Below are 24,466 nucleotides of genomic sequence, written 5' to 3'. Positions count from 1 at the left end.
AATCCCAGCCTCCATCCTGATTTCCAACAAAAGGGGATGGTTTAAAAGTCTTGAAATGGAGCCATCTGCAAATGGTGATTTGCTGGTATCATACGCAGCTACATTTGGCAGTCAACCAGTTTGTAAAACTGATCTCTCTTGAGGTACAATCCTAAAACAACTGGTACTCCTATTGCTATTGGAAATTCTAGATCAAGTAAGGAACATCTGCTCTTTATTTTTTTTGCTTCTCTTCCCCTGTACTAAAATAAAAATAAATACACTTTGAAATCTTTGACGTGAACTTAGAGAGCAGCAAGTGGAAGTGAGGTGAAAGAGAAAACAGATGGTAATATCTGTAAAGAGTCAAATAATCAGATAAGCCAGCTATAGATATGTAATTACAAAATACTCAAGTCTAAAAAACAGGGAAAATGCAACCAAGCCACAGCTGCACTGCAAGTGTGTAGTGAAGGCTGGGGTTTTTGTTGAGGTGGGAATTGAGGGAGCATGGCACTATTTCTTGTTTAATCAACTTCACCTTGAAAATAAACAAGAGAGCAAGAGGGAAGGTGGTAGAGGACTGATGGATGGTCTGAAAAAGACAATGCATGGTCTAAAGAAGTTTAAGGAAACACATTAAGGAACAGAAGAAAATACAAATCAAGCCAGAGCAGGACTTTCCTCTGGGGCTTGCAATGCCTTAACTACCTACAGCAAAGCTCGACCCCCTCTGTAACTTACAATGCATGTTCCCAATTTTTATTTTTACAAAACTAACCTAGGAAGCAGGAAGCTCACTAGACCTGTCACAGAGTGCCAGATTCAGATTTTTCACGCATGCTGACACCAAGGCCACACACTCCCTCCTCCTGGTTGCTATCTCCTAAAGAAAAAGGGTTGGCTCTAGACTGTCCTGACGAAGAGTCGCCAGCGCTGGCTTTTGGCTCAGGGTGTGTTTTATGCTCCCCTGCTGCTGAAGGCACCATTCTCCTGAGGCTTGGGTGCTGTGTGCCAGCTGTAAGCCCCTGTTGAGTAGCATGCCACCTGAAAGATGGGGTTAGTACTTCACTTTGCTAATCCTGGCTGGGATGTTCTCTCTGTTGGTTGCAGTAGCTGCTGACTTCAGCTCTCACCAGGACCATCAGAACAACACTTGGGCAATTCCTGACAATAACCTGACAATTAGTTAATGCTAGGGAAGTACTACAATTTACCTCCGTCAGTAACAGTCCCTAACTTCCCAACTGCCTAACAAAGAACATTTTAATACACTACAAATTATTATAAAATGTTACATTTTAAAATTTTTATCCCATTGCTCCCTGTTTCTTTCTCTTATAGCAGAGAAGGTCACCCTGAAAATCACCATCTGCTGTTCACTGCAAGCATCAAAGGATCTTCCAGCAACATCTGGAAAGAGGATACAGTGACTTTTGGTTTCTCCTAGACTGTTGATTCATTTAAGCCTCATCAAAATTCAGAAGCTAAGTCCATTTGCAAAAACATGATCATAAGGCATGAGAGAATGGGGGCAGAAAATGCAGAGCAAAAACAGAAAGAGGAAAAGAAAACATCCAGGAAGGCTCAGAGAAAACAGAAAAAAAACTTTCATACATACAGAGAAAAGCTGGAAATAGGTTTGAGGGGGGAAAAAAGTGAAATCTGCAGTTTGTAACTTGTGATTAATTCTGAGATTTAAAATGTGGAATTTCTTCTTAATGCCCTTAGTAGAGGAAGGGAATGCCACTGGTCATGAAGTTCACACAGGCTTTTGTAAATACACATGCAAATAAGTTGTTTTCTTTGAGCTTCTGGCCAGTTGCCTCCACAGGGGACATCTGAGACTTAAAACTTTGCCCAGCCAGGATCAGGATGCCATAAATAGATACAGAAAAGGAAAGGGATCCTTCCTTCAACAGAGACCATGAGTATCAAGAACATGAAGGTCAGAAGATGCAGGTCACTTACATTTCAGACGATGTAGGCTGCTCCTGGGCACATGCCCATGGGAAATGATGGAGCTATCTCAGGAAGCAGAAGGCTAAATGATGCAAGTGGAGTGGTACTAAGAAGTTACCCTACAGCTTGAAGGAAAGACCAGAAATCTGCAGCTGACCTTGCAAGACATCGGGAAAGAGGAACTGATGCCCAAGAACATTTGATGTGATTTAACTTGGCAGCCTCACAGAGGGACCGTTTTGGGAAGCAGCTGTGGTCCCAGCAGCGATTTCTCGCTAACAAACCCCTCTTCCCCTTGGATAGAGGAAGGTGGCCAACCTTCAGGAGGCTCAGGAGCAGCAAAAGTCCAAGGGAAGCACCTCCCTGCTCTCAAGCACACAAAGCCACCTCAGACAAGTCCTGAAACCAGCACAGAATGTCCATCTTGATCAACTAAATTTTTTTTAAAAAGTCAAATTTTCCCATTTCCCCAAAGAAAAATAACCACATGTAGTAGACCTCTGCATGGGCTTCACCCATGTCACTTGCAGGTCCGGCCTGAAAACTCTGGGGAGGTTAGATGGGGTAGGTGGAAATAATATTTAGGTTAGACTTAAGGAGGTTTAAGGAAGAAAATCTTTGAGTGGAGCATCCCTTTCAAAAAGAGGACGCTGTGGTGCTTGTATAAATCACACTGTCCTGGCATGGGATGCCACAGACCTGCCAGACTGAAGAAGTGGTGGTGGGATGGGCAGGCTGGCACCTTTCCTGTGCTGCCGCTCTCACAGTGAAAGGGTTTCCTTCCTGTTGTCCCCTGCCCTTTTAAAGCAGGTTTGCTATTGATCCTTGGGGGAGCTCTCCAAAAGCTCACAAAGCCTCTTGCATACAAAGAGTAAATACCGTGGCTTAATGTTACTTACCTCAAAATATGCTATTTGTTCTAAACGGAGATTAATCTAACTGCAAACAAGAGCTCGTGGAGCAGACTCTAAGGTACCCTGAACTGCTGTGGGTTTGAGTCAGAAAAATTAAAAAGACCTTAAATGTGTGACATTTATCTTTACTGCTCCTTTAGTTTTGCCATGGGCAAGGGTGAAGTGTATGATTAATTGCAATCACTCAGCTAAACAATCAGCTTAAGCAAATATGTTTGGATTTTTTATAATTTTAAAAAACTATTCAGGTAATTCCTTCTCGTATGTATTCATTGCAAACTGCTATTTCTGTAGGACCTTCTGTACAGTCACAAATGCTATGCTTACATATTTTCCACGTACCATCATAAAAATCTCTGAAATATTTTTTTCAGTACCCTAGGAATACATATATATGATCCATTATGTTAAACATGTTTTTTTTTTCTATTAGTTAAATGGCTGAACCATTGAAAAATGTAAATGATCAGAAGCATTTTTAAAAATATAGGAGAATAAAAAAAGGGATAGGGGACCCTGCATTCAGACAAAACCAGGCGTGCAAGTCCAGAAGATTAGAAGACTTAATTAACAATATTCACAACAAACAGGATGACAAATACACAACAAATGTTACTTGGAATAGGAAAGTACTACTTACCAACCATTGCACTCACTTCTCCTGCCATCAGCAGTGGGACAGTGGTGTTGTACAGGTTAACATCAATGATACCTTTCCGAATCGTTTCTCCTACTTTTGCTCCCAGTAATACTGAGCCAGTGGTTTCAAAAACTGAAGCCAAAATGCAAGCCTGGCGTAAAGTAACGACACCAGAGCCCACAGCCGTTCCAAAAGAATTGGCAACATCATTTGCACCAACCGAAAAGGCTAAAATAAAAGCAATGATAAAACCCACAATGACCATCCACAGGTACTCATCCATTGCCATCTTTCCCCAGACCGTAGATGAGCTTCCCCTTTGCGAATAGTTAATAGTCAAGGCTGGAGGGCACCGTAACAGATTTGGAAAGCAGATTTCTTGTAAACAATGAGTTCTCTCTGGAAAGTGCTGGGTAGCTTAGAATGTGAAGAAACTGCTAACTGCTGATTTTCAAACTACTATAAATACTGTTCATTTGGCTGCCTTCGGTCAGCAGTGAAACACATTCCATATTTTGCTCCCAAACTGGTACAACTGTGATGTTCTGTCCTGCAACAGAAAAGAAAAAAAAAAGAAGAAGAAAAAAGAAAATTTTTTTAAAAAAGGGGAATATTCAGCAGAGCCTGTAACAATGTGCGTTTTCAGAAGTAAACAGATGATTTAAATCCACTAATGGGGTCCTACCTCAGCATGTGACTGTTCTAATCATAAAGCAATTCAGAAAAGGTTAAAATTAGGTCACCTCCAAAGAAATATGTTTCTTGCAATATCACTGACCGATAAAATCTTTTGAGCAATTTAAAAGGATTTAGAAAGGTTGGGAGGTTTGTTTGCTTTGAATTTACTGAGCAGTGCGCTAAGCTCTCTTTCTAGAAGGATCCTTCTTGGCTCTTTGCACTCAGTGAATATAAGACATAAGACCACACCATACAGCCTGCTTCTCAGCTGATGTGTATCACCCAGCTCCACCAACCTCAGCAGAGCTCTTACCTTTTACCAGCTAGAGCCAGGGATGCACTCCTTTGAGAAATTATTTTATCTGTATGTTTGTCTAGGAAATGCCACAGAAAATACTCTGAAGAGTATTAATATATACATCTACTGCTGTTATCACATCCCATGCCGTAAGAATACAATTTTCTTACAGCTTCTCAGCCACTGAAGCACAATAATCACAATATTCCCATGTATCCCTGCAGATCTAGGAAAATCTATACAAAAAAGTTTAACTAAAAAGTTGAGCTCTCTGTTCTTTCCTATAGATGGTTACCAATTACTAGCAGGTTTCTTATATTCAAACCATCATTATTGATATCTTTTAGTATTTCTTTTGATGGTTTCAGTTTTATGATCGCCTTTTGAATCACATCTTAATTAGTCCTTAATTAGTCTAATCTGAAAAAAAAAGAGTGAGCTCTTTCAAACAAAAAAAAAATGGATGGAGAGAAAGGGACTTTAAAAAATAAAACCTTCGCCATCCAAAAGACTTCTAAGCCGAGTGGTAATGCCCACACTCATGTCAAGATGGTCAAAAGCTAGAAGCAAAACCATCTGTCTCTTCTGCTGGCTCCTTCTCTTCTGCTAGCAGCCGCCACAAAGACATCCAATGCCACCCTCTGCTTTCCTATCCATGCTCTTTGGCTTCAGAAAAGTATAATTTTGGAGGTGACAAGGGAACAAATGAGCACTTAGCAGCAAATATCTGTCAGCCAACTCCACACATTTTAAGAAGTATTTCAAGAGACCAGGGGATATAAGATGAAAAGTCCCAGGCCCACTTCCTACTGTCTCTTAGTTTCCCCACAGTTGCTTCAGTCTCATACAATATATCCACATCCAAAGTTTCAAGACCATCCTTAATTTCTTTCAATGAACCCAATGCAATGTAGGTTCTGTGGCAGCAAGGAGGAAGGGTCTCTGAAACCTCTGAAATAATGGCAAAATTAGGGGGGAAAAAAAAAAAAAAGAAGAGATTTTGCATATTCCTGAGATGCTACATCCTTGAGAACAACCAACAGGAAAAATACCACATCTCTTACATAAGTATCTCCTAGAAAACCCTGAAGTTGATGTCAAGCACTGATGCCTTCTCTAAAGATACATAATCATGAGAAAAGATGCCCCTCTTTCTTACTCCAGGCTCCAAACTGCCTGAACAACTGTCACTCCAAGCTTTTCCAGACATGGAGCAGACATCAATCCTTGAACGCCTTACACTCTAAAATAACGTCTTGGAAGGTCTTAGTGGCTAAAAACATTTGTACAAGGATTTTTATATTATGAGATAACATGAGAAAACGAAGCAGCAATGTATTTTTGATGCTGGAAGGCTTGTTGCTTTTTTATAATTCATGAGGACTCAGCACACTGAGTGGAAAAGGATTTCACAGAGGCAGAACAGGCTAATGATATTTGGAAAAAACAATTAGTTAGCACTTGTTTGCCTGTGAAGGGTGTCAAAAACTCTATTAAATTAATTAGTTAAAAAATGTCTATTTTATATATATATAATATTTTCACCAGAAGATGAATCACTGGACTCAGGTTTTTCCTTGGTCCTGGAGATTAATAATTAAATTCTTCATCCTGTGTGGATTTACACAGTACCTTTGCCAAGTTAGCCTCTGTGCCTCACCTTCCTCTCCTGAAAATGGGCAAAGTTGACTGAGATCCATTCATGCATGCACAGACACTGTGAAACGCACTTCCTTCAAACCAACAAGATGAAAGCACACCCTTATTCCCAACAGAGATCTGGTTTTTGTCCACTTATCAATCAACCTATCAATTTACTGTGGTGACCCAATTTCTGGGATGAGGATGAGCAGGGGTATTGTGACATTCCTCCACCGCAATGGAGTTCACAGGACAATGTCTGCCAAATCTGGCTCCTCCAGCCACAGCAAGTTCCTGCAGCTTCCAAAATAAACCATTAAGTCACAAGGTTGCCTTTATTAGCTTCCCTGGGAGCGGGGTGGGGGGGGGCGGGGGGGGGGAGATCTCCAAATGGTCCCAAAGAAATGAAGACTTCAAGCTCCTAAAACTCCTCATGAAGGGCAAACAGTCTCCCAAAGTTAGTTGGCAGGGCTCTTGGCAAAGGACTTGGAAAAGCAGCTACATAATCTCCCTCCCTGTGAAATGGGATATACGGCCTCGGGAGAAAAGGATGTTTTAAGTAAGAAGTCACCCCTCCTATCATTTTGTGCAAGGTGATGGATCAAAATAGAGCTTCCTCCAAAACCTGGGAGGCTCGAATTGACATTCATTGCATTTGCACAAATGACAGAGCACAGCAGCAGCTAATTCTGGTCTTTGACAGGATGAAAATCAAAATGAAAATAGCAAAGGGAATAAACACGTTTAAATATTAACATGCAGGCAGCATTTGAACGGCTAGGTGTTACTACTTTCAACCTTAAATTACTGCAAGAGATGTTAAACGTTTAAAGAAAGAAACAGAAAGAAAAAAAAAGGGCACATCTCTGCTGAGAAAGTTTTCAGAAATGCAAAATATTCTGCAAAGTAGGCCAGTGACTAAATACAGACTAAATCTTGTAGCATGCTTCTTTCTAGTGCCCAAAATACATCTGGCATGCTCAGACACGCTAAGCTATGCCCTTCACTACCTAATCTAACCCAAGAACCTGTGGTATTTCATGTTATTGCTGGGACAAAAAAAAAGAAACTGGAAAAAATGCTGTACAGTAGGGAATCTCAGATCTTCTGCTCTCTGCATGACAGCTGGAAGTTACTAGCCTGTTTCTCTTCTGCACTCATTTATATTTCATCAACATGCCTCCAAACATGCCAAACACAATTCAACCTGAACTGCTAGACGCTAGGAAATCCTCCCATTTACCTGCAGACCGATATTGCCTCTCTGTCAAGGCCTCCACAGTCAGGTGCGCTATGCTACTACAGCAGACCCTAGGTGGAAAAGCTAATTTTCCTGTTTACACTTTGGATAACTCTTCCTGAACCAGCCCAGCCTGCACTGCAGTGGCCATGCTGCGAACTCACCCTTGGGCACTAGCCAGGCAGAGGAACTGCATTAGCTCCAGGGAGCTGCAGGACCTGAAGCTAGAGCGTACATCTCGGGTGGCTGTTAGAGTGAACGGAAACACAGAGATGAAATTTCAAGTCGTAAGAAGCTAATTTAGCTAATACAGTTTTCTTGTGATCCATAATTAGCTAGGAGGTCTAAGCTGAAACTTTTAACTGTTTAAGTGGACTTAGAAACTTACAGAACTTGCACCTCAGTGAGAAAAAATTGTTTTTTGGAAATGCTAAGCACGTCCCTCTGCCTCGCTGGTAGATGATCCAGACACCCCCCTCAGACTTTATTTTGTTGCTAGCTAAACATCTTGTAGACACAAAGTGCTATTTCTTCCTTAAGGCGGAGATGAAAACAAAACCTAGGTAAGGAAGCACCTTGATTCATGCAGAACAACAAATGAATCCTCAGGAAAAAGTCAGGATCTCCTGGTAACCATGAGATCATTTTAGGACATGTTTATATACAGACATTTACTAGGACAGCTCTTCTGAAAACTATTCACAGTACACTTCTAAGCCTAGACAGGTTTTTAGTGAAAAAATAATAAGAAATTTGACAAACAAAGTTATCAGTTTTTGGGTTTTTTTTGCCAAACAAATTGCTGCTAAAGAGAACGCAGACAGGGGCAAACAGTTAAATAAAAGTTCGGGACGAAGTTCAAAGTCTAGGGAAGCAGAGTACATTATCCACCAGCAATCCAACTGTGTGGCATAAAGGAAATAAACAGAGACCCCATAAATGTCCTTTAATCTTCTCTTCATAGAAAATTAGGGAAGACCCTATTGCGCTCATGAAACATTGAAAGGTATCTAAATCATACCATATGCAGCTCATACCGTATATAAATCATACCGTATGCAGCTGTTACCCCATGCTGCAGTTGAAAACTTTCTCCAACTCCGGAAGGGACAGAGGTTCAACGAGGTCTCAGTTTTAACTGTTTTGCTGTTGCCCAGATATAAGCAAAAATCAAAAGACAGCAGCTAGTGTAGAATTTCTCAAGATAACTTTTAAAACTACTCCACTCTGCATTATGACAAGACAGATGGGGGAGGAGGATTTCTTTTCCCCTAGCACCATTGAAAAAAGCAGACGTTTCATGATAGACAGTCGCACTGAATTTGTACTGACAGGCAGGTTCACTTCTACTTACCAGTGCCTGAAAAGTCTGTCTAAAATGCTTACCACATAGCAGCTTCTATACCTCTCTAATTTCTGTATGTTGTTCTTTATATAAAACCAATCTGTCAGGCTTCCTACCTATCTATGTGAACGCATACCAGATCTGGCATTCCAGTCTGTTGATACTAAGCACAGCACTGCATAGAAAACAAGCCTGATTTCTAACCAAAGCTACTAACATCATTCACATCAATAGTTGTTATCATTTCCAGCTCGTGCTCAGGCCACAAGGCTCGCAAGTGATCTACTTTAAACTACTAATACTACAGTCATTATATGAAAGGTGGTATTAATTCAAGTGGTTCAAGACTAAGACCATCCCTATATGGCTCTAAATTACATGCACAGGGCTTGTCACAAGGCCAAGCATGATGCAAGTTTAATGCTCCAGTACACAAAAAGCACCCTTGACTTACTTTAAAAAAATCAATTACCACATCCACATAAGCTGTTTTTGTATCAATCAGTTCCTATTTTAACATGCTAGCAATGTGTTTAAGCATACTTCATGCTGCTACTTCATATGGAAACAAGACTGATGTTGACAGCTTTCCAAGGACTCCCATCCAGTTTTACACTGCAGAGAGGGACTGTCACCACCAGCTCCCAAAACTTCCAGAGGATGCTTCCTTTTCTTAGTCCCTATGCCCGTTCCCACCACTGAAAGGTCAAAACATTCTGAAAACATTCACTAAAAGCACAGACAGCAGTCACTTTCAAACAGCAATACTATAAACAAGTAAGACAGATAAAGTATCAACAAGTCCTTGATGTCTATTTGCTGATAAATATCTTCCTAACTAAAGGACAATTTGATCCTTCAGTGACTGAACAAAATCCTTCAGTGATGGAAAATTTCTAACAAGCAAGTGGGTTTTATGATTTGACACTACAGATTTTTAAGATCCATTCAGAGGAAACAAATGTTCGTGGTTATCAAAATTTTATAAAAGAAAAGTCATGCACAGAAATCTTTAAAACTCACCCGGTATTTAAAAGTTGTTTCAAAAGAAAAAGGAGCTAAGTCCTTCCAGTGACTTGCCCTCCTGATTGTAAATACAGGCTGAAGTCTAAAATAGACATCCTGTCATTCAGCACAGTCACATCTGAGCATGCAAACTTCCAGAGGCTAGAAAGAGGGCTTTAACTTACACCAAGCCATCCAGGGATAAAATTCACTCTGGCACAGGAGAGCGCAGAAGACAACACCAAGAAGCATCAATGCAAGTCCAGAGTCTTATTCAGTAGGTGAAAATCTGCCTCCTCTTAAGCAAAGAATTCTGCCGGGGGTGGGCACTGATAAAACACAACACTGCGTCACGACTGCACTAGGGAGACAAACCAATCCAATGAAGCTCATATTAAAAGCAACAAAACGTTGCCCCTTTTTTTTTTCTCCCCCAAGCATAGGCCTAGACAAGAAAGGAAATCTCATTTTTGACTGCCAGCTGGGCATTTTTGTGAGATCAGGTAATCTCTGAGGAGCCCCAGGTCTTCTATCTGCAAGCACACTTAAATGCACACTTAATTCAAGTGTATGTGACGGTAGGGTATGTACATCCAATTCGGGAAAGACGTTGCATGCTTTTTACTTTATCCATGTCAGCAGAGGTCTCACAGGCTACACAGACTGCAGAAAGCTAAAGATGTGCATGAGTTTTGACTGGATCGATGCCTAAGCAAGCAACTTCGCTTTCAACAGTTCAACTCAAATTACCCAATCCAAATTCCTTCAACCACTTTCCTTTAAGTGGGAAAGATTTTTGCATGTATGTCAAGGCAAAAATAATGTTTGCCTAAAAGCACCCAGCTTAGCTTTATATAAAATATTTTCTTTAATAGTATGTAATGCAATTAAGCCATGTAAATCAAAACTGCATTGTCCCATTTTAAAAATCTGACAGAGACATTTATTTGGACACATTTCTGGTTTATAAATAAATGATGTTTGAAATTTAACTTTTAGGTTTTACACCATTCTGAGTCACTCAAAGGCATGGCATCATATTCCAACATAATAAACTTCAATGGCTATATTTTCTGCATCCTGAACATTTGAGAAAAAAACCAAATAATTGATTTAGATTTGTAAACAAAGACTTGAAAACATAATTCTGCCCTCATCTATTTTTTCAAGTTAGAATAGATGATATGCCTTAACAAAGAGGCAAAAGTTTTCTAAATTGGTTAAATTCAGTTGCAGATGATATTTCGGGATAATTTGGTAAATCTGAAAAGTGGTTTACATTTCTTAACAAAACTCACATTAGTGAGTAGTAAGCCTACATCATCTTCTACAAAGAATTAGGGCAAAACTCCAGCTAATAATCTGCAATGCAGAAATTACATTAAAAATCCCCAATAAAAAAAGATACTTATAAGTATCAGGCTGCAATTCTTTGTAAGAAATGCTGACTTTACTTAAGGTCAATACCCAACTACTATTAAGCTTGCAGTATAGCTGCTAACTTTGCAGAAAGCTACATCTCTTAAGTCTGGTTGCAAATTCTTTCCTTTTACTTCTGTAATAGCTGGCAAACAGGCTTCCTAGTTACAGAAACATGAGAGAGGTGGATGCTTTCACACTGGTTTTCCCTCATGTACAAAAGCAACGTATTTTAACAAGAAGAATATTAATCTTTTCCTGCAGATCTAAACACATATTAATATTTTTTTTAACAAGTAGCTTCAATCAATTCAAATGAAAGTGATCACAATTATGAACATGAAGTCAGCCTATATTTATAGGTTTGGATTCCAAGGTTTTAAGGCAGTGAATAAACAAACACAGAAACTTTATTGGAGCACTTATTTAACTTTATAAAGTAAAAAAAAAAAAAAAAAGAACAACACCACAAAATATTATTTCATGTTCTCTGACAAGTTGTTCATGTCTGGCTTGGTAAAGCTCAAACCCGAACAGTCTGAGTAAGTGCTAAACCCACCCTAGTTCTCCTTAAAAGACCATTCACTCAGCCTAGAGGAACCATCACCAGCATGCAAATGCAGTTAAAAAGACTGTTGAAAGGATACGTTATTTGAGAGGTATCTGCATCGATTTTAAAAGCCAAAAGTTGCCAACCCAACCTGTGGGAATCGTCTCGGACCCAGAAGAACAACAAACTGGAACCATTTGAGTGCCACTTCCCATGAGCCAGACTGACCACAGCGGTGGTTTCTTGTTGACCCAAGCTTCAGACCTCGGGTCTACACTCAAAGCAAAGCCTATAATGAACAGCACAGAGAAAAGGAAATATCTTCCAAGTTTCTGTTTTGCTAAATCAGCATTGTGGACCTCAGGCACGGGAAAATTCAAGTCAAGATAGGCTGACCATTAAAAAGACTTACAATTTGGGATACCACTAAAGAAGCAGGCAAAGGAAAATTTATACAACCACTGAATAAATGATGAGGATTGGCTTTTGGCAATGGCAGCACCATTTGGTTCCCATAAAATCAAATATTTATAGAAATTATAAATATAATATATTACAATCTTGATCAGATATCATAAATTTTTTTCAATTATAATTTATTCTGGTAAATCCACAATTGAGAGATCCCTGTTTGATTCAACAAACCCATGCTAGGCAGAATTATACCCTAGTTTAAATAATGTAATAGGACATGCCGATTTAAAGAATTAATTTAAAACCCCCTTTGTTTTGCATTTCCTCCTCAGCTATTTTCTGGAAGATGCACAGGTTCTCATTTACCAGTAACCACTAAAACAATGTTAATTTGTAACTTAATATAACTTTTATATCAAGCTTAACTGGCCTTTTCACCATTCTGATGTGAAGGCTGCATACTTAAGCAATTATACTTACTTTAAAATACATACATTTTGAGTAGCAAATAATAGGAGATGATTATCATCTTGCAACATGAAAACCTGTAAGAATTGGGACCTGAATACCTGTAAACTGCATTTGGTCAGAAATGGAAATACAATAAAAACATCCGAAAGCTGCAAAACGTTGATCCAGTTACATTGTGCCAACTTAAATAAGGTTACTGACCAACAATGGGAGCTTTTGGGCTTTCACATACCTACTGGTACTCTAAAATTATGAGGCATAAGCAGCTGGAACTGTGGACTTTTTGTTTCCCTTATCAGTATTTGTGCTGACCCTGCCTGGGAACCCTTATTGCAAGCACAGTTAAAGCTGGAAAAAGCCGGCTCCAACCAACACAAGCACATCTGCTTTTGCATATAGGGTAGCAAGCTCCAACACATTTTGTTATCTATCAGGATATCTCCGAATTGGAAGAGATGCATCCATGTTTCACTGCAAGAAAAACCATCTCAGGGACTCTCTGGAAAGTCTAATGTGGTAGACATAAAAATTAAGAAGTCACTTGGCATTTGGGAATGGAGCAACTCCTCTGCTCTGAGGACGTAAACCATTTGGATGGGTTTTCTTGATGGCTCTAAACTCTGTCACACTCTTGTCCAAAGTTCTTTTTCCAGCAAGCCCCCAGGCTGTCAGAGAGCACATCCCACCTCACCTAGGAGACATCCATTCCCAATGGTCCAGGTGAGTTGGCTGTACCTGCACAGGCATGCAGGGAGAGCTGCTGTGTTACAGAGCATGACTCTGCTTGAGATCGCACTTATCTATTGAGCGAGCAAGCCCTGGGAAGATGAAAAGGAGGAACACACAACTGGAATTGCTGGAGGCCGAGGCTGGTGCCCATCAGAGCCAGGCTGGCTCCAACCCCTGCCACAACACAAGCCTACGCCAAGCCAGAAGTTCAAAGGCAGCAAACCCATTCTGAAGGAGCAAGGCTTTGACCAACACTGATTCAACTACTGCCCCAGTTAATGCAGACTTGTATCACCCGTTGATTCAGTGGAGATTTGGTGTACTACGTCCATACTAACCTCAAGGAAAGGAGTGAACTGCTGCTCTGAACCTCCCTGAGCTTAATCCATCATTTCCCCTCCCCAGCCCCATATCTGAAGAAAGTAATCAGCACAAGCAAAGTATTTCTAAAAGTCTTGGGTATTGCTGACAACTCAAGAAGCATTATCCTGAATTACTAACAGACCTATACTGACTTCACACAGAACACAAAAACCACTCGTGAAACACTCCTGTGGCAATCCAAAAATACACATTTTGCAAATTCAGAGGCTTATGCAAAGATCCCCTTGGTAAGAAGCCAGAGTGCGGTTGCCAAAAGTCAACAATGTGAATTTTTCAGATAAAGGAAACCTGACACCTCAAGCCCCAGATTGCCTGCCATTTCCATTTCAGTTTGGGTTTCAGAGAATAATCGCTGTGGAGTCTTTTCCCATTGAGCCAGAAGAGACAGCTGACCCTCCCCCAAGTCCAATGACTCGCTGTCTTCAAAGGGAACTGGAGCGAGAGAGTAGCTATCAACACGCCAAACCATACCGGCTAGCTCTCGCCAAAATCAGTGTGGCCAACAGAAGACAAAGCACTGCTGAAATGAGCTATCTGAATGCCAAAAGGAGGAAAGGACCAGAGGTATAACCAAAAGGAGGAGGGATGAAGATGCTCAGAAGTGCTGACCAGGGTTATGGGAGTAAGTGGATGTCAATGAGGCCAATACACTGTGTCAATGGAAATTCTGTTGGTTTTTTTTTCCTACGAGCATTGCAGTAATAAAGATATAAAGGTGGAAATAGCAATGAAAGCTGTGACCTTGGCTTAATTTCAAAGGAATAGGAGCCAAATTTTACACTAGGAGGCTGGTGGCTGTGCCTAATACTGTCTGGAGACCATGCAAAGAATGGCACCTGCCAACTAATAGGCCCGTTTCCCCTGCAAAGTCCAATAGCTCTGTTCTTCAGAGTTCATGTAATGGTCCACATCTATCTCCTGTAGCCTTTCCTGACAGAGACATTAGGAGCACGATGGTGAAGCAAAAACTTTGAGTTCCACCTACAAGGCAGAGTTAACGTGCCAGCTACTTCACTGTAGGCTGACAATGCTGCTGGAGCAAACAGGTGGCCAACAGACTTGTCACACTGGCTAAGAATTAAATTTTTGCCAGTGCAACATGCCAAAGAATGTCCCACAGGTACCTGGCTCGGCAAACACCTCCAAGAGGACTAAGGGCATGTGGTGCAGGTCAAGAAAAGCAAGGCTTTACCTTTTACAAAGGAAAATGTTTCTCTCCACTGCAGTGCTTCTCCTGTTTGAGAATGAGTGCTGAAAATCATAGGAAAAACGGACCTACAAACCAGCTTAGTACAGTGGCTTGGTCCGGGTTCTTATTATCAAGAACTCTCTTGATGAGTTACTGTTCATGGAGAGATGGTTCCATGTTTTATCTGGGCTTTTTCTAGCCTGGGAGTAAACCCTGGTAACATTAGTATTTGTGCTTCAGCAGTCCAGTGCCTGCATCCAGGTGGAGCACAAAGAGTCTTCCTAAAGGTATGGGCAGGATAGCAGGACACACGTTGCCCAGTGAACTGGCCAGTGTATTTATCTGCTGCAAGAGCTCAAACAGCTAGAATTTCTCTGCTTCCTGACACAGAGGCTATAAAGAGAAGAGAAAGTAATTAAGATAGCAGAAGATGTTTCTTAGAGTACATGGCACCAACAAACAGAGCAGTAGCTAGTGTGCCTCATTCTCTTAAAAAGGTGTTTATAGCTAAGCTGTGCTGGTGACAGTGATGCATTACAGCACCTCGATGGTTGCCCAGAGGAAGAAGATAGCATGGATCCTGCTGACAGGTCAACAATAGCAAAGGTGATTCCACAAGGAACTCTCCCTCTTCTCTGCCTTTCTGCAGACGGGTAAGAATCAGAGCTAGCCGTGCCAGGATCCTGCTGTGCCCAGCATGGCTTGAATGGGGACTTCTCTAGACCTATGCATTGCAGAAAATTACGTACCCGAGATTGGGAAAGGCACAGCACTGACACAGACCTCTCCACTCTATACAAGCAGAGAGAAGAGCCACATCACTCCAAGGCAGGGTGCAAATTTCCAGAGAGCTGAAGTATCAGAAAAAAAATCAAGAAAAAAGGTAAAAAAAAAAAATCTAAAATAATAAATGAAATTAACTCTACAGCAGCCAGGTGTGACAACCATGTCACATGGAGAGAGTCCTCTGGAGTATGGACGTACATAGAATCATAGAATAGTTTGGGTGAGACTTTAAAGATCATCTAGTTCCAACCCTGCTACCCTGGGCAGAGACACCTTCTACTGGAGCAGGTCACTCAAAGCCCCATCCAACCTGTCCTTGAACGTTTCCAGGGATGGAGCATCCAGAGTCTCCCTGTGCAACCTGTTCCAGTGCCTCAACACCCTCACAGTAAAGAATTTCTTCCTTATGTCTAATTTAAATCTACGCTCTTCCAGTTTCAAGCCATTACCCTGTCTTACCACAACAGGCTCTTGTGAAAAGTCCCTCCCCAGCTTTCTTGTAGGTCCCCTTTAGGTCATAGAAGGCTGCTACAAGGAGTGGAGCAGATTTCTTGCAAGACCTGGAAGGGACCACACTCTACCTCTGTCATACGAATAAGGAAAAATCACTCACTGTTACCCATAAAACAAATGAGCAAGTAGGTCATCATGCAAAGAATACTGAAGACTAAGAAAAAAAATATTTTTCTTTTACAGAAATAAACAAGGAATATGTAATTAATAAACAACTGGTTGTTTCTGGTACTGAGAACTTCAGAAGTAATAGAAGTAGTTTCCTCTTCTATCTCTTCTGCACATAAATTAAAAATGGAAAATTATGCCATTTTTCCAACTGTCAATCAGTTCCTCAGCCTTGAATTAAAAACTTCAGCAGACAGGAACTCCTTTGAATCACTTCATTTAATACAAATAACTAAACAGTTTACAATAAATTTGGGGTATATTACAAGTTTGTTTCTTTCAAATCCAACATAGCAGGTTTTTAAAATAAACATAATCCTTTCTAGTGTTAAAAATTTCTCAACTAAGCAAAAAGTATTTTCCATTCTCCAAAGTAATCCAGAACATAGACCATATTGTTCACTAATGTACATTCAATCCGGGATGCATTGGTGTCACTAATCTAATGTGAAATTCAGTTGTGCAGAAAACCATTCTGTATCTACGTTAAAACACAATCATCAGTTACTGACAAATATATTTAAAATAAGAAAAAAAATTAGGAACTGACCCACTGGCTACTCTACTAACCCTGAATTTTATTTTGCCTGGGATTCTCTAGTATTTGTTCAGAAAACAAAGTAATTGTATGAACTTAGAGGCACAGTTCTCTGTCAATAAAATCTTCCACAAGAACATGCAAAAACGTACACCAAGAGTGCCTCATGATCTGAAGAAGGCAAATACTATGAAAGGAGTAATGCTGGAAGAAACACTAGGTGAATGTAGAGGCAGAGGTGATACGAAGAAAACAGAAATGTGCAGATTTACTTGTTCCAGTTAACAACAGTAACTAAAGTTTATTGATTTCAGTTTCAGCAGCTAAAAATCCATGAAAACATTTTTATATGATACAGACAGTACTATCCCATATTCAAACTTCTATCAAAGTAATAACATAGGCCAGGATTTTCTCACAGTCATTGCGATTTACTTATCAATTAATACAATAATACCTATTTAAAAATATAAATATTACCAAGTGCAAATAGTTTTTGTATCCAATTGTAGTTTAGCTGTTCAATTATATTGAAATATCTAAGCAAAGAGACTGAAAAAAATAAAACTGCTAGCTACAAAAATAGCTGGACACATTCTCAGCCACTGTCTCTCAACTGTTCCCTTTATATCCACTGTAAAAGTATTTCTAACACACTTATCTACTCAGAGGAAATTAAAATTAAATGTCGTCAAACTATTTTCATTAGAAAAACAGTCCTTTAACAACTGCTTTTACTCTTCCGTCTAATTAGATACTCTTAAAGGTCAAGTATTCAGTGAGTATGCAAAAATAACCATAGCCTTCGATTAAGGATAAAACACCAGATAAGAGTTCATAAGGAAAACAAAGATGCTCTTTGCCTCTACCAGCTACACTGTCCAATACAGGAAAGTATATTTAATTTTTAAATTTTAAATACATCAATTTCAAAGTAATACGTCTTAGTAACTCCGCATCAGAGACTTACTACAAGTAAGTCTATTCACAGTATTATAACTTGCTGGACTGCATAGCATAGTATTTCCTTGGAGATATTTCACATTAACAGTCAAGATGTTCAAAAAACATTCTAAAAAGCTCTCCCCTAGCTCAATACTAACGAATCTACACTTAAAACCCCACAGCTCTGCCAAGAAATCTTACCTCTCTGAAGTATTTTTTTTTGTGACCAACAGTCAAATAAAAAAAGGTTGAACGATTAATATTTGATTCTGACATCTGTCTAAGGACAGCATAAGAACAATACATTATAAGGTTACTGAAATTGTCTAAATTAGAGAGCTAGCATTATCTTTTTTTTTCCTTTTACCTATGCACCTGTCACATTTTATGCAAAGGTTGTTTATTAAATGCAAGCAAAACCCCTGATTTCCTATTTCGTAACAGTCATGGTCTGATCTTTCCCACGTTCAATGTATGTTTCTACAGAAAACCAAAACTGATTTCAAGTACAAAGCACGAGCAACCTAATCCGCAAATAAAAACTACAGCAATGTTCTGCTCTTCCTAAAACAAGTCTGAAGCCACGATTATATTAAAGACACAGATGTGAGGGGATTTTTCAACTTCCAAACAGATATGCAAACAAAGTATTTACAATCCAAGGGCGCAGGTAAATTAATAAGAAAGCAAACTATGTGATGTTTGCGCAGCGTCCTCTCAAATCCTGCAATCCCTTCTAGAAAGTCTGGGTCTACATCTCCCTCTTCTTTAATCATGTTCTTCTCTCATGGCTTGGTCTCAGAAACTTTCCATGCCTGTAACGGAAACTTGAGCCAACTTCTTAAATGTATGATTTCTTCATCTCCACTCATCATCCACTTCTGTTTCTGAGAAGCTCCTCATCATGACACCTGTATCTCAAGAAGCAAAACAGGAGACATCACAGAGATGAAGCAAGGAAAGATGAATAATAATATGCCTCTGTGTCTTTAATAAAATCCCAACTTTCACTCAAGTTCCTTTTAGGAAATAAGAGTTCCTTTCACAAAACCAAAGTTTCACCAAACTAGGTGTGTAAACATGGCGTGCCATAATTGGAGTAACCAATGAAATCTCCCAATCTACACCTCTGTTCCTGACGTGATAAGCAGGAAAAATCCTGTACTGGCTAGCCTTACATCCTGTGCAAAACATAATTGGGTGCCAAGCTTGCAGAACTAGTCTGCCGCTGCCAGCATAACTACAAGAAACTGCTGAACCATCTACTAACTTATCTGCTACTGAAAACAAAGCAAGTTATCTTTACCCGGGACCCGTTTTTCCAAGTAAGTGGAGCTCTAGCCCACAACTGAGATGAAAAATGAAGATGTAAGCCTCTCCTCTACTTTCCCCGCTGCTCCTTAATCGACGCAAATTCCACAACATGTTTGTGTTTTTACACACTTACGTACCGGAGGAGACGTTTCCTCTGCATTACAGCAGTTTAATTACAAGGTGACAAACATTTAATGCATCTTCAATGTGTCTTTGTCCCTAAAAATCACATAATAAAATACAGTGTTGGGGTGGAGGGGACTTGCTTATCCGTTTCTGCCATCCAAAACTCGGGGTCAAGTGGGCCCAAAGCCAACAGCAGCACTGTCCAGACTCTAACAACAAAAAGGCAGAGGGATGACTCATCTGCAAAATGAGATATAGCCATCTTGTGTCCAAACAAGCAGCTCAAACCATTTGACTGTCTCACAATTTTTCTCGAACACTGAATGAAGGGGTGCAGGAAAAATAATCTCTGCAGCCTCCCCAGCCATGAAGCCTTCAGGGCAGATAAGCAGGCATCAAAACTCACTGAGAGCTGGCTGGCAGAACAAACAGAAGCATGAAAGCAATTTTATCTCTCCCTTTTTAGGGGTAAGGCCATCTTTAAATAAACATTAGCACCAAAATCTCTTCCTAGCAGAGGCAGAGCACATCCTACCTCTTATCAGCTACCATATCAAATTCTCAGAATTCCATCTCCTCTCTGAAATCCTCCTTTCTTTTGCAAAAGCACTTGACAGCAGCATGTTCCATACACAGGGCACAATTCACTCAGAAAGACAGCATAGTTCTTCACCAACTCCTCCCTGCGGAAGGACAGGCCGGGCTGTTTCGGCTCTTGCACTAGAAACAAGGGATAGCTGTAGGGATAGAGTACCATCCAAGTCTTGGCTTTGGTTCTTGCATGTTGCAGTAGAGAAGACACCTGAGTCTTGGACTGTCAAAGCAAAAAAAACCTCTGACAATGCTCTGGGTATTGCAGAAACAATAGCCATTAAGTAACTGGACAGAAATATATTCACTGTGCTGGGATTATATGTCAAAGAAAAATATATATTCCCTCAATTCTGAACTCTTGAAGAAGCTCCTTACCCTCACAAGTGCTTAGGAGGCAAACAGCTCTGAAAGCCTGTGCCTCAGTGATCATGCCTGTTATTGAAAAACATGCTGTTGCCTACTCAGAAAAGGCAACTATCACAGATCTCAAGAGCTTACAGAGCACAAAAGCAGAGGCAGCCACACATGTCCCATCAGCAGGACATCTAGAACAGGTACAGACACCACCCAATTATTTTATACCACAGTGACCCTTAATCTTTTATCATGATGTATATAAAAAACCACGATTTCACTGTTCCATAATCATAACTCCATATTCTCTCTATGCACCAGAAATTATCCGCAGACAAGTAATTCAATTTATTATTGACATCCTCACTCGTTAATCAGATGTTTACACTCAGCATAGGCACCATGCAGATTACAAGATATCCAGGCTGCTCACTATTGCATGTAGAAAGAAAACTTCAGAAAAAGATTAATAATTGTAACAACCAAGGAATTTTCAGTTTTCTTCTGAAGGGACAATTTACTGGCAGGCTGGTACTTCCAACTTTGATCTTAATAGCAGCCAACACTGGCAGAATCATTTTGTAGCTCCATAACAAAACACAGAAACCTCCTGGACTGTTAACTCAATTACAGTATTTTGGCATGGAAGCCTTCTCCTTATACCTTGGGAAGTCTTAAGATTAAATGTTTTAAAGGCACACGCGCCTCAATTATTTGGAGTAACTGTTCATGCACCTGATTTGTTTGAGAGAAAAAGTATTCCATGGCAACTTGCCTGGAAGACTGATATTTTTCCTTGTTTCACAAGGAAACAACAGTTACATAACCACCTGCTACCATATGCACAGAAATGTAAATTTTAAGGCCAAATTCAACCTAACCTGATGGAAAAGGATATAGATTTCACAGGTGCTTAGTTTCTACAACAGGCTTGCAGAATAAATAACCGAGGCAGCCCCCTGAGCAACATGCTTGGTTCACAAACATCAGGGAGACACCGTGTTTTGATTAAATACACCTAAGAACTATCAGGCGGTGAGAGGCTGCTCAGGCACCACGCTGCTGGGAAAATCAGACGCTAATGGTACTTCTGTGCTAATGGAAAGAAACAAGGGAAGATAGTTAAGGTATCGCAGTGCCACCAAAACTGAGAAAGCTGCAGGAAACTCTCATCTTCATTAGTTTAGCTGCTCACAGAGCTACTTTTTAATCTACAGAGCAATACAGCCTTATGTGCCCACCACAGTTCCATCTTTACGTGAGCTGCTGCTGATGTATTAGCAGGCACTTCTCAGGATTCATTAAAGGCACTTGGTCAACAGTTGTCATCTTTCGCAAATGAGAAACTGGAAAAGCAGACATACACTGCAGTATAGGTGGCCTCAGAGAACCCTGAAAAAAAACCCCAATTATGCTTCCCAATCCCTTTCAGTAAGACCCTACACAGGCAGGGTATGCTAACCACTGCCACAACAGGTCAGATTGCTGGTCCATCTGTTTGAGAATCCTGCCTCCTGTGATCAGGACCAGATGCTTCAGATGGTGGAAGAGCTCGGGTAGTGAACAATGATATAAATTCAGCCAAAGGGGAAATTCCTTCCTGACCTCATCAATTAGCATGAAGGTTTATATGCCTAATTTATTTTTAATCCTATTTACTGCAACTCTGGACATTGTCATTATATATATAAATGTCCAGGTCTGCTTGGAATCTGACTAAACTTTTGGCCTCGGTAATACCATGTGGTATAATTATGCTAGGTTTCAAATGTACTAATTTTCAATTTCATTTAAATATCCCTTTGTTCTTGCACTACGGGAACTAGCACAGCTATTAACCACCTCTATTCCCCCTTCCAAGGGCTCCAGTCCGGCCTGCACCATAAGCTCCCATGCCATAATGTGCTCTGTTACAGAGCAGGAACATAATCTCAGGGCCTTTAAGGCAATAACTTAGTAACTTCCATCAGTTTTCCAGCAGTATTTCTATATGCTAAATTTCTGGGATCTGCTGGAAGCCATCAGCTTCACCAGAATTTCACCAGGCCCTACCCTCTTTCAGATCCTGTAAGCTCACTCTTGTTGATGTTTTCCACCCCAGACCTGCCACTCTTATAAACAAACTGTTTTGCTCTGTGTTGTGCTCTTTGAATCTCTGAGATTCTGATAAATTTCATTATAAAATAACAGACAAGAAGCATACCATGCCGGGCTTTTCGAGGTCACACAGGAACCTCTCCCTCTGAGCAAAGAATTCCCCTCCCATCTCCATGCCTGAATAAAGAACAACAGCGTCCAACCAAGCAAAACCAATCCTATTTTGCTCTTGGCTGATGTTTCTGTGGGCTGCAGGTCCTCTGTGCAGTAATTTTAGCCTATGCTGTTACTTATGGATGAGCTCATGACGTATTCACAATATTATTATGCCAAGTACCTACTAAAGCTCCAGTGCGATTAGTCACTGCTGTTTCTGCTCACACAATGCTTGCAACAGGCATCAAGATACAAAGCCACACCTTCATTCAACAACAGTTTGGTGAAAAAACAATATATAATTATGTATGCAAGAAGCAGACAAGAGAGGGAGAGTCTTAAAGCAAACTTGAGTTTCTGGATCCTCTCGCCTCCCCAAAACTTAGTCCTGCTTTCAGTAACTATTTGGGCTGCATTTTCTTCTTCCAGCCTCTGGAGCTAAAACTTTGGACCCAAGGCCACAAGTTCTTAATCCCAAAGTCTTTAGGAGAGAAAGAGTAGGTCTGGCTGATATCTCATGGGAAGATGGCCCCCCAAGAAGATGATGGAGTTTTTACAGCATCAATGAGAAACACAATATAGCCATCACTGTTTTACCACAAGTGTTTTGATTACAGGCTTGGAACTGGTGAATTATGGCAAGAGAATACTTCTTTGCCTCAACCAAAAGGAAAATTACACCATTTCGTCCCTTTAGAGAGATCTTCAGGCAAGAAACCAGTTGAGAAAAAACTCCTGTCCCAGCCTGTGGTCCATTAAAAAATGGAGCTCTTTAATGGTCAAAATACCACAAACAGAACTGTTAACAGGCACCATTTTGCCAACTCTTAGCTCATTAAGTAATAGAACCACACGCAATCTTTTTCTCTATTTGAGTATCATATACTGATTAGAGTCAATAAAGTCACAGATCTCACAATGGCAGTTAAATTGTTATCAATGACCTCCCTAAGCTGTCTAAGAGTTATGCAGCGGTCTTAGGAACTATTCCATAGTGATGACCTTAATATTTATTTTCTAAGAGGCCATAAATGCTTTCTTGTTTTTCTGTCTCACATGCGTAAAGACAACACACTGAACCAGGTACTTCTACAATACTCTTAGACAGTGCTCAAACAGCAGTCCAAGCCACAAGTTTCAGAGCACTGCCATACCAGCATCTCCAGGACCTCTGATCAGCCATCAAGTGGTTTGCCTTTGGCATTTCAGGATTTGCTGAGGTTGAAAGAGAAGACAGTAATGATAGAGAACAATTCTCCCATCAGCAGTAGCAAAAGTAATCTTGGAAGCCTTGAGTGCAATGCTTTCACCACTTTTGGGACGTTACCAAATATTAAGTCAAAAAGATATGATATTTTCTGTTTGTTACATACAAAAACAGAGTTTGAGTAAAGAAATCTTTTAACGGACTCAACAAAGGTATTTTTGGCTGCTAGAATTCTCAATCTGTTGTCCTAAAATTAGCTTAAATACATGTGCAATACGAGCAGTACATACTTTGCCTAAGAAAAAAAAATCCACTGGCCACTTACAGATCATATGAACTTGGTTATTTAGTTGAGCTAAGAACAAAAATTATTCCAAGCCTTATCTGACTATAGATTTGGATCTATTTAGGAATAGCACTGCCACCTATCAAAATGCATAACGAGCCACAGCTCATTAGAATCATAGAATCATAGAATGGTTAGGGTTGGAAGGGACCTTCAAAGGTCATCTAGTCCAACCCCCCTGCAAGGAGCAGGGACATCCCCAACTAGATCAGGTTGCTCAGAGCCTCATCCAGCCTGGCCTTGAACGTTTCCAGGGATGGGGCCTCCACCACCTTTCTGGGCAACCTGTTTCAGTGTTCTATAACTCGCATTGTAAAAAATTTTTTCCTAATTTCCAATCTAAATCTACCCCCCTCTATTTTAAACCCATTACTTCTTGTCCTATTGCAACAGGCCCTACTAAACAGCCTCTCCCCATCTTTCTTGTAGGCCCCCTTGAGGTACTGGAAGACGGTGCTGGCACT

The 24,466-nt window shown here is 40.3% G+C and overlaps 1 protein-coding gene across 5 annotated transcripts in view; it reads right to left on the bottom strand.

Moving 5' to 3' along the window:
• The window catches only part of SLC20A2 (solute carrier family 20 member 2), a 61,131-nt gene that overhangs the window by 31,745 nt on the left and 4,920 nt on the right, over window positions 1–24,466 (bottom strand). For all 5 annotated transcript variants that reach the window (XM_086747583.1, XM_086747585.1, XM_086747586.1 and 2 more), the window contains one exon: window positions 3,496–4,045. In XM_086747583.1, coding sequence (XP_086603709.1) covers window positions 3,496–3,784 — 289 coding nt within the window. In that variant the 5' untranslated portion in view covers window positions 3,785–4,045. The remainder of the gene's footprint in view (window positions 1–3,495; window positions 4,046–24,466) is intronic.

The sequence above is a fragment of the Chlamydotis macqueenii genome, chromosome 4 (genome assembly GCF_036417535.1).
Source record: "Chlamydotis macqueenii isolate bChlMac1 chromosome 4, bChlMac1.mat, whole genome shotgun sequence".
Lineage (NCBI taxonomy): Eukaryota > Metazoa > Chordata > Aves > Otidiformes > Otididae > Chlamydotis > Chlamydotis macqueenii.
Note: the sequence above shows the minus strand (reverse complement) of the source record. Positions and strands in the feature narration are given on the sequence as shown.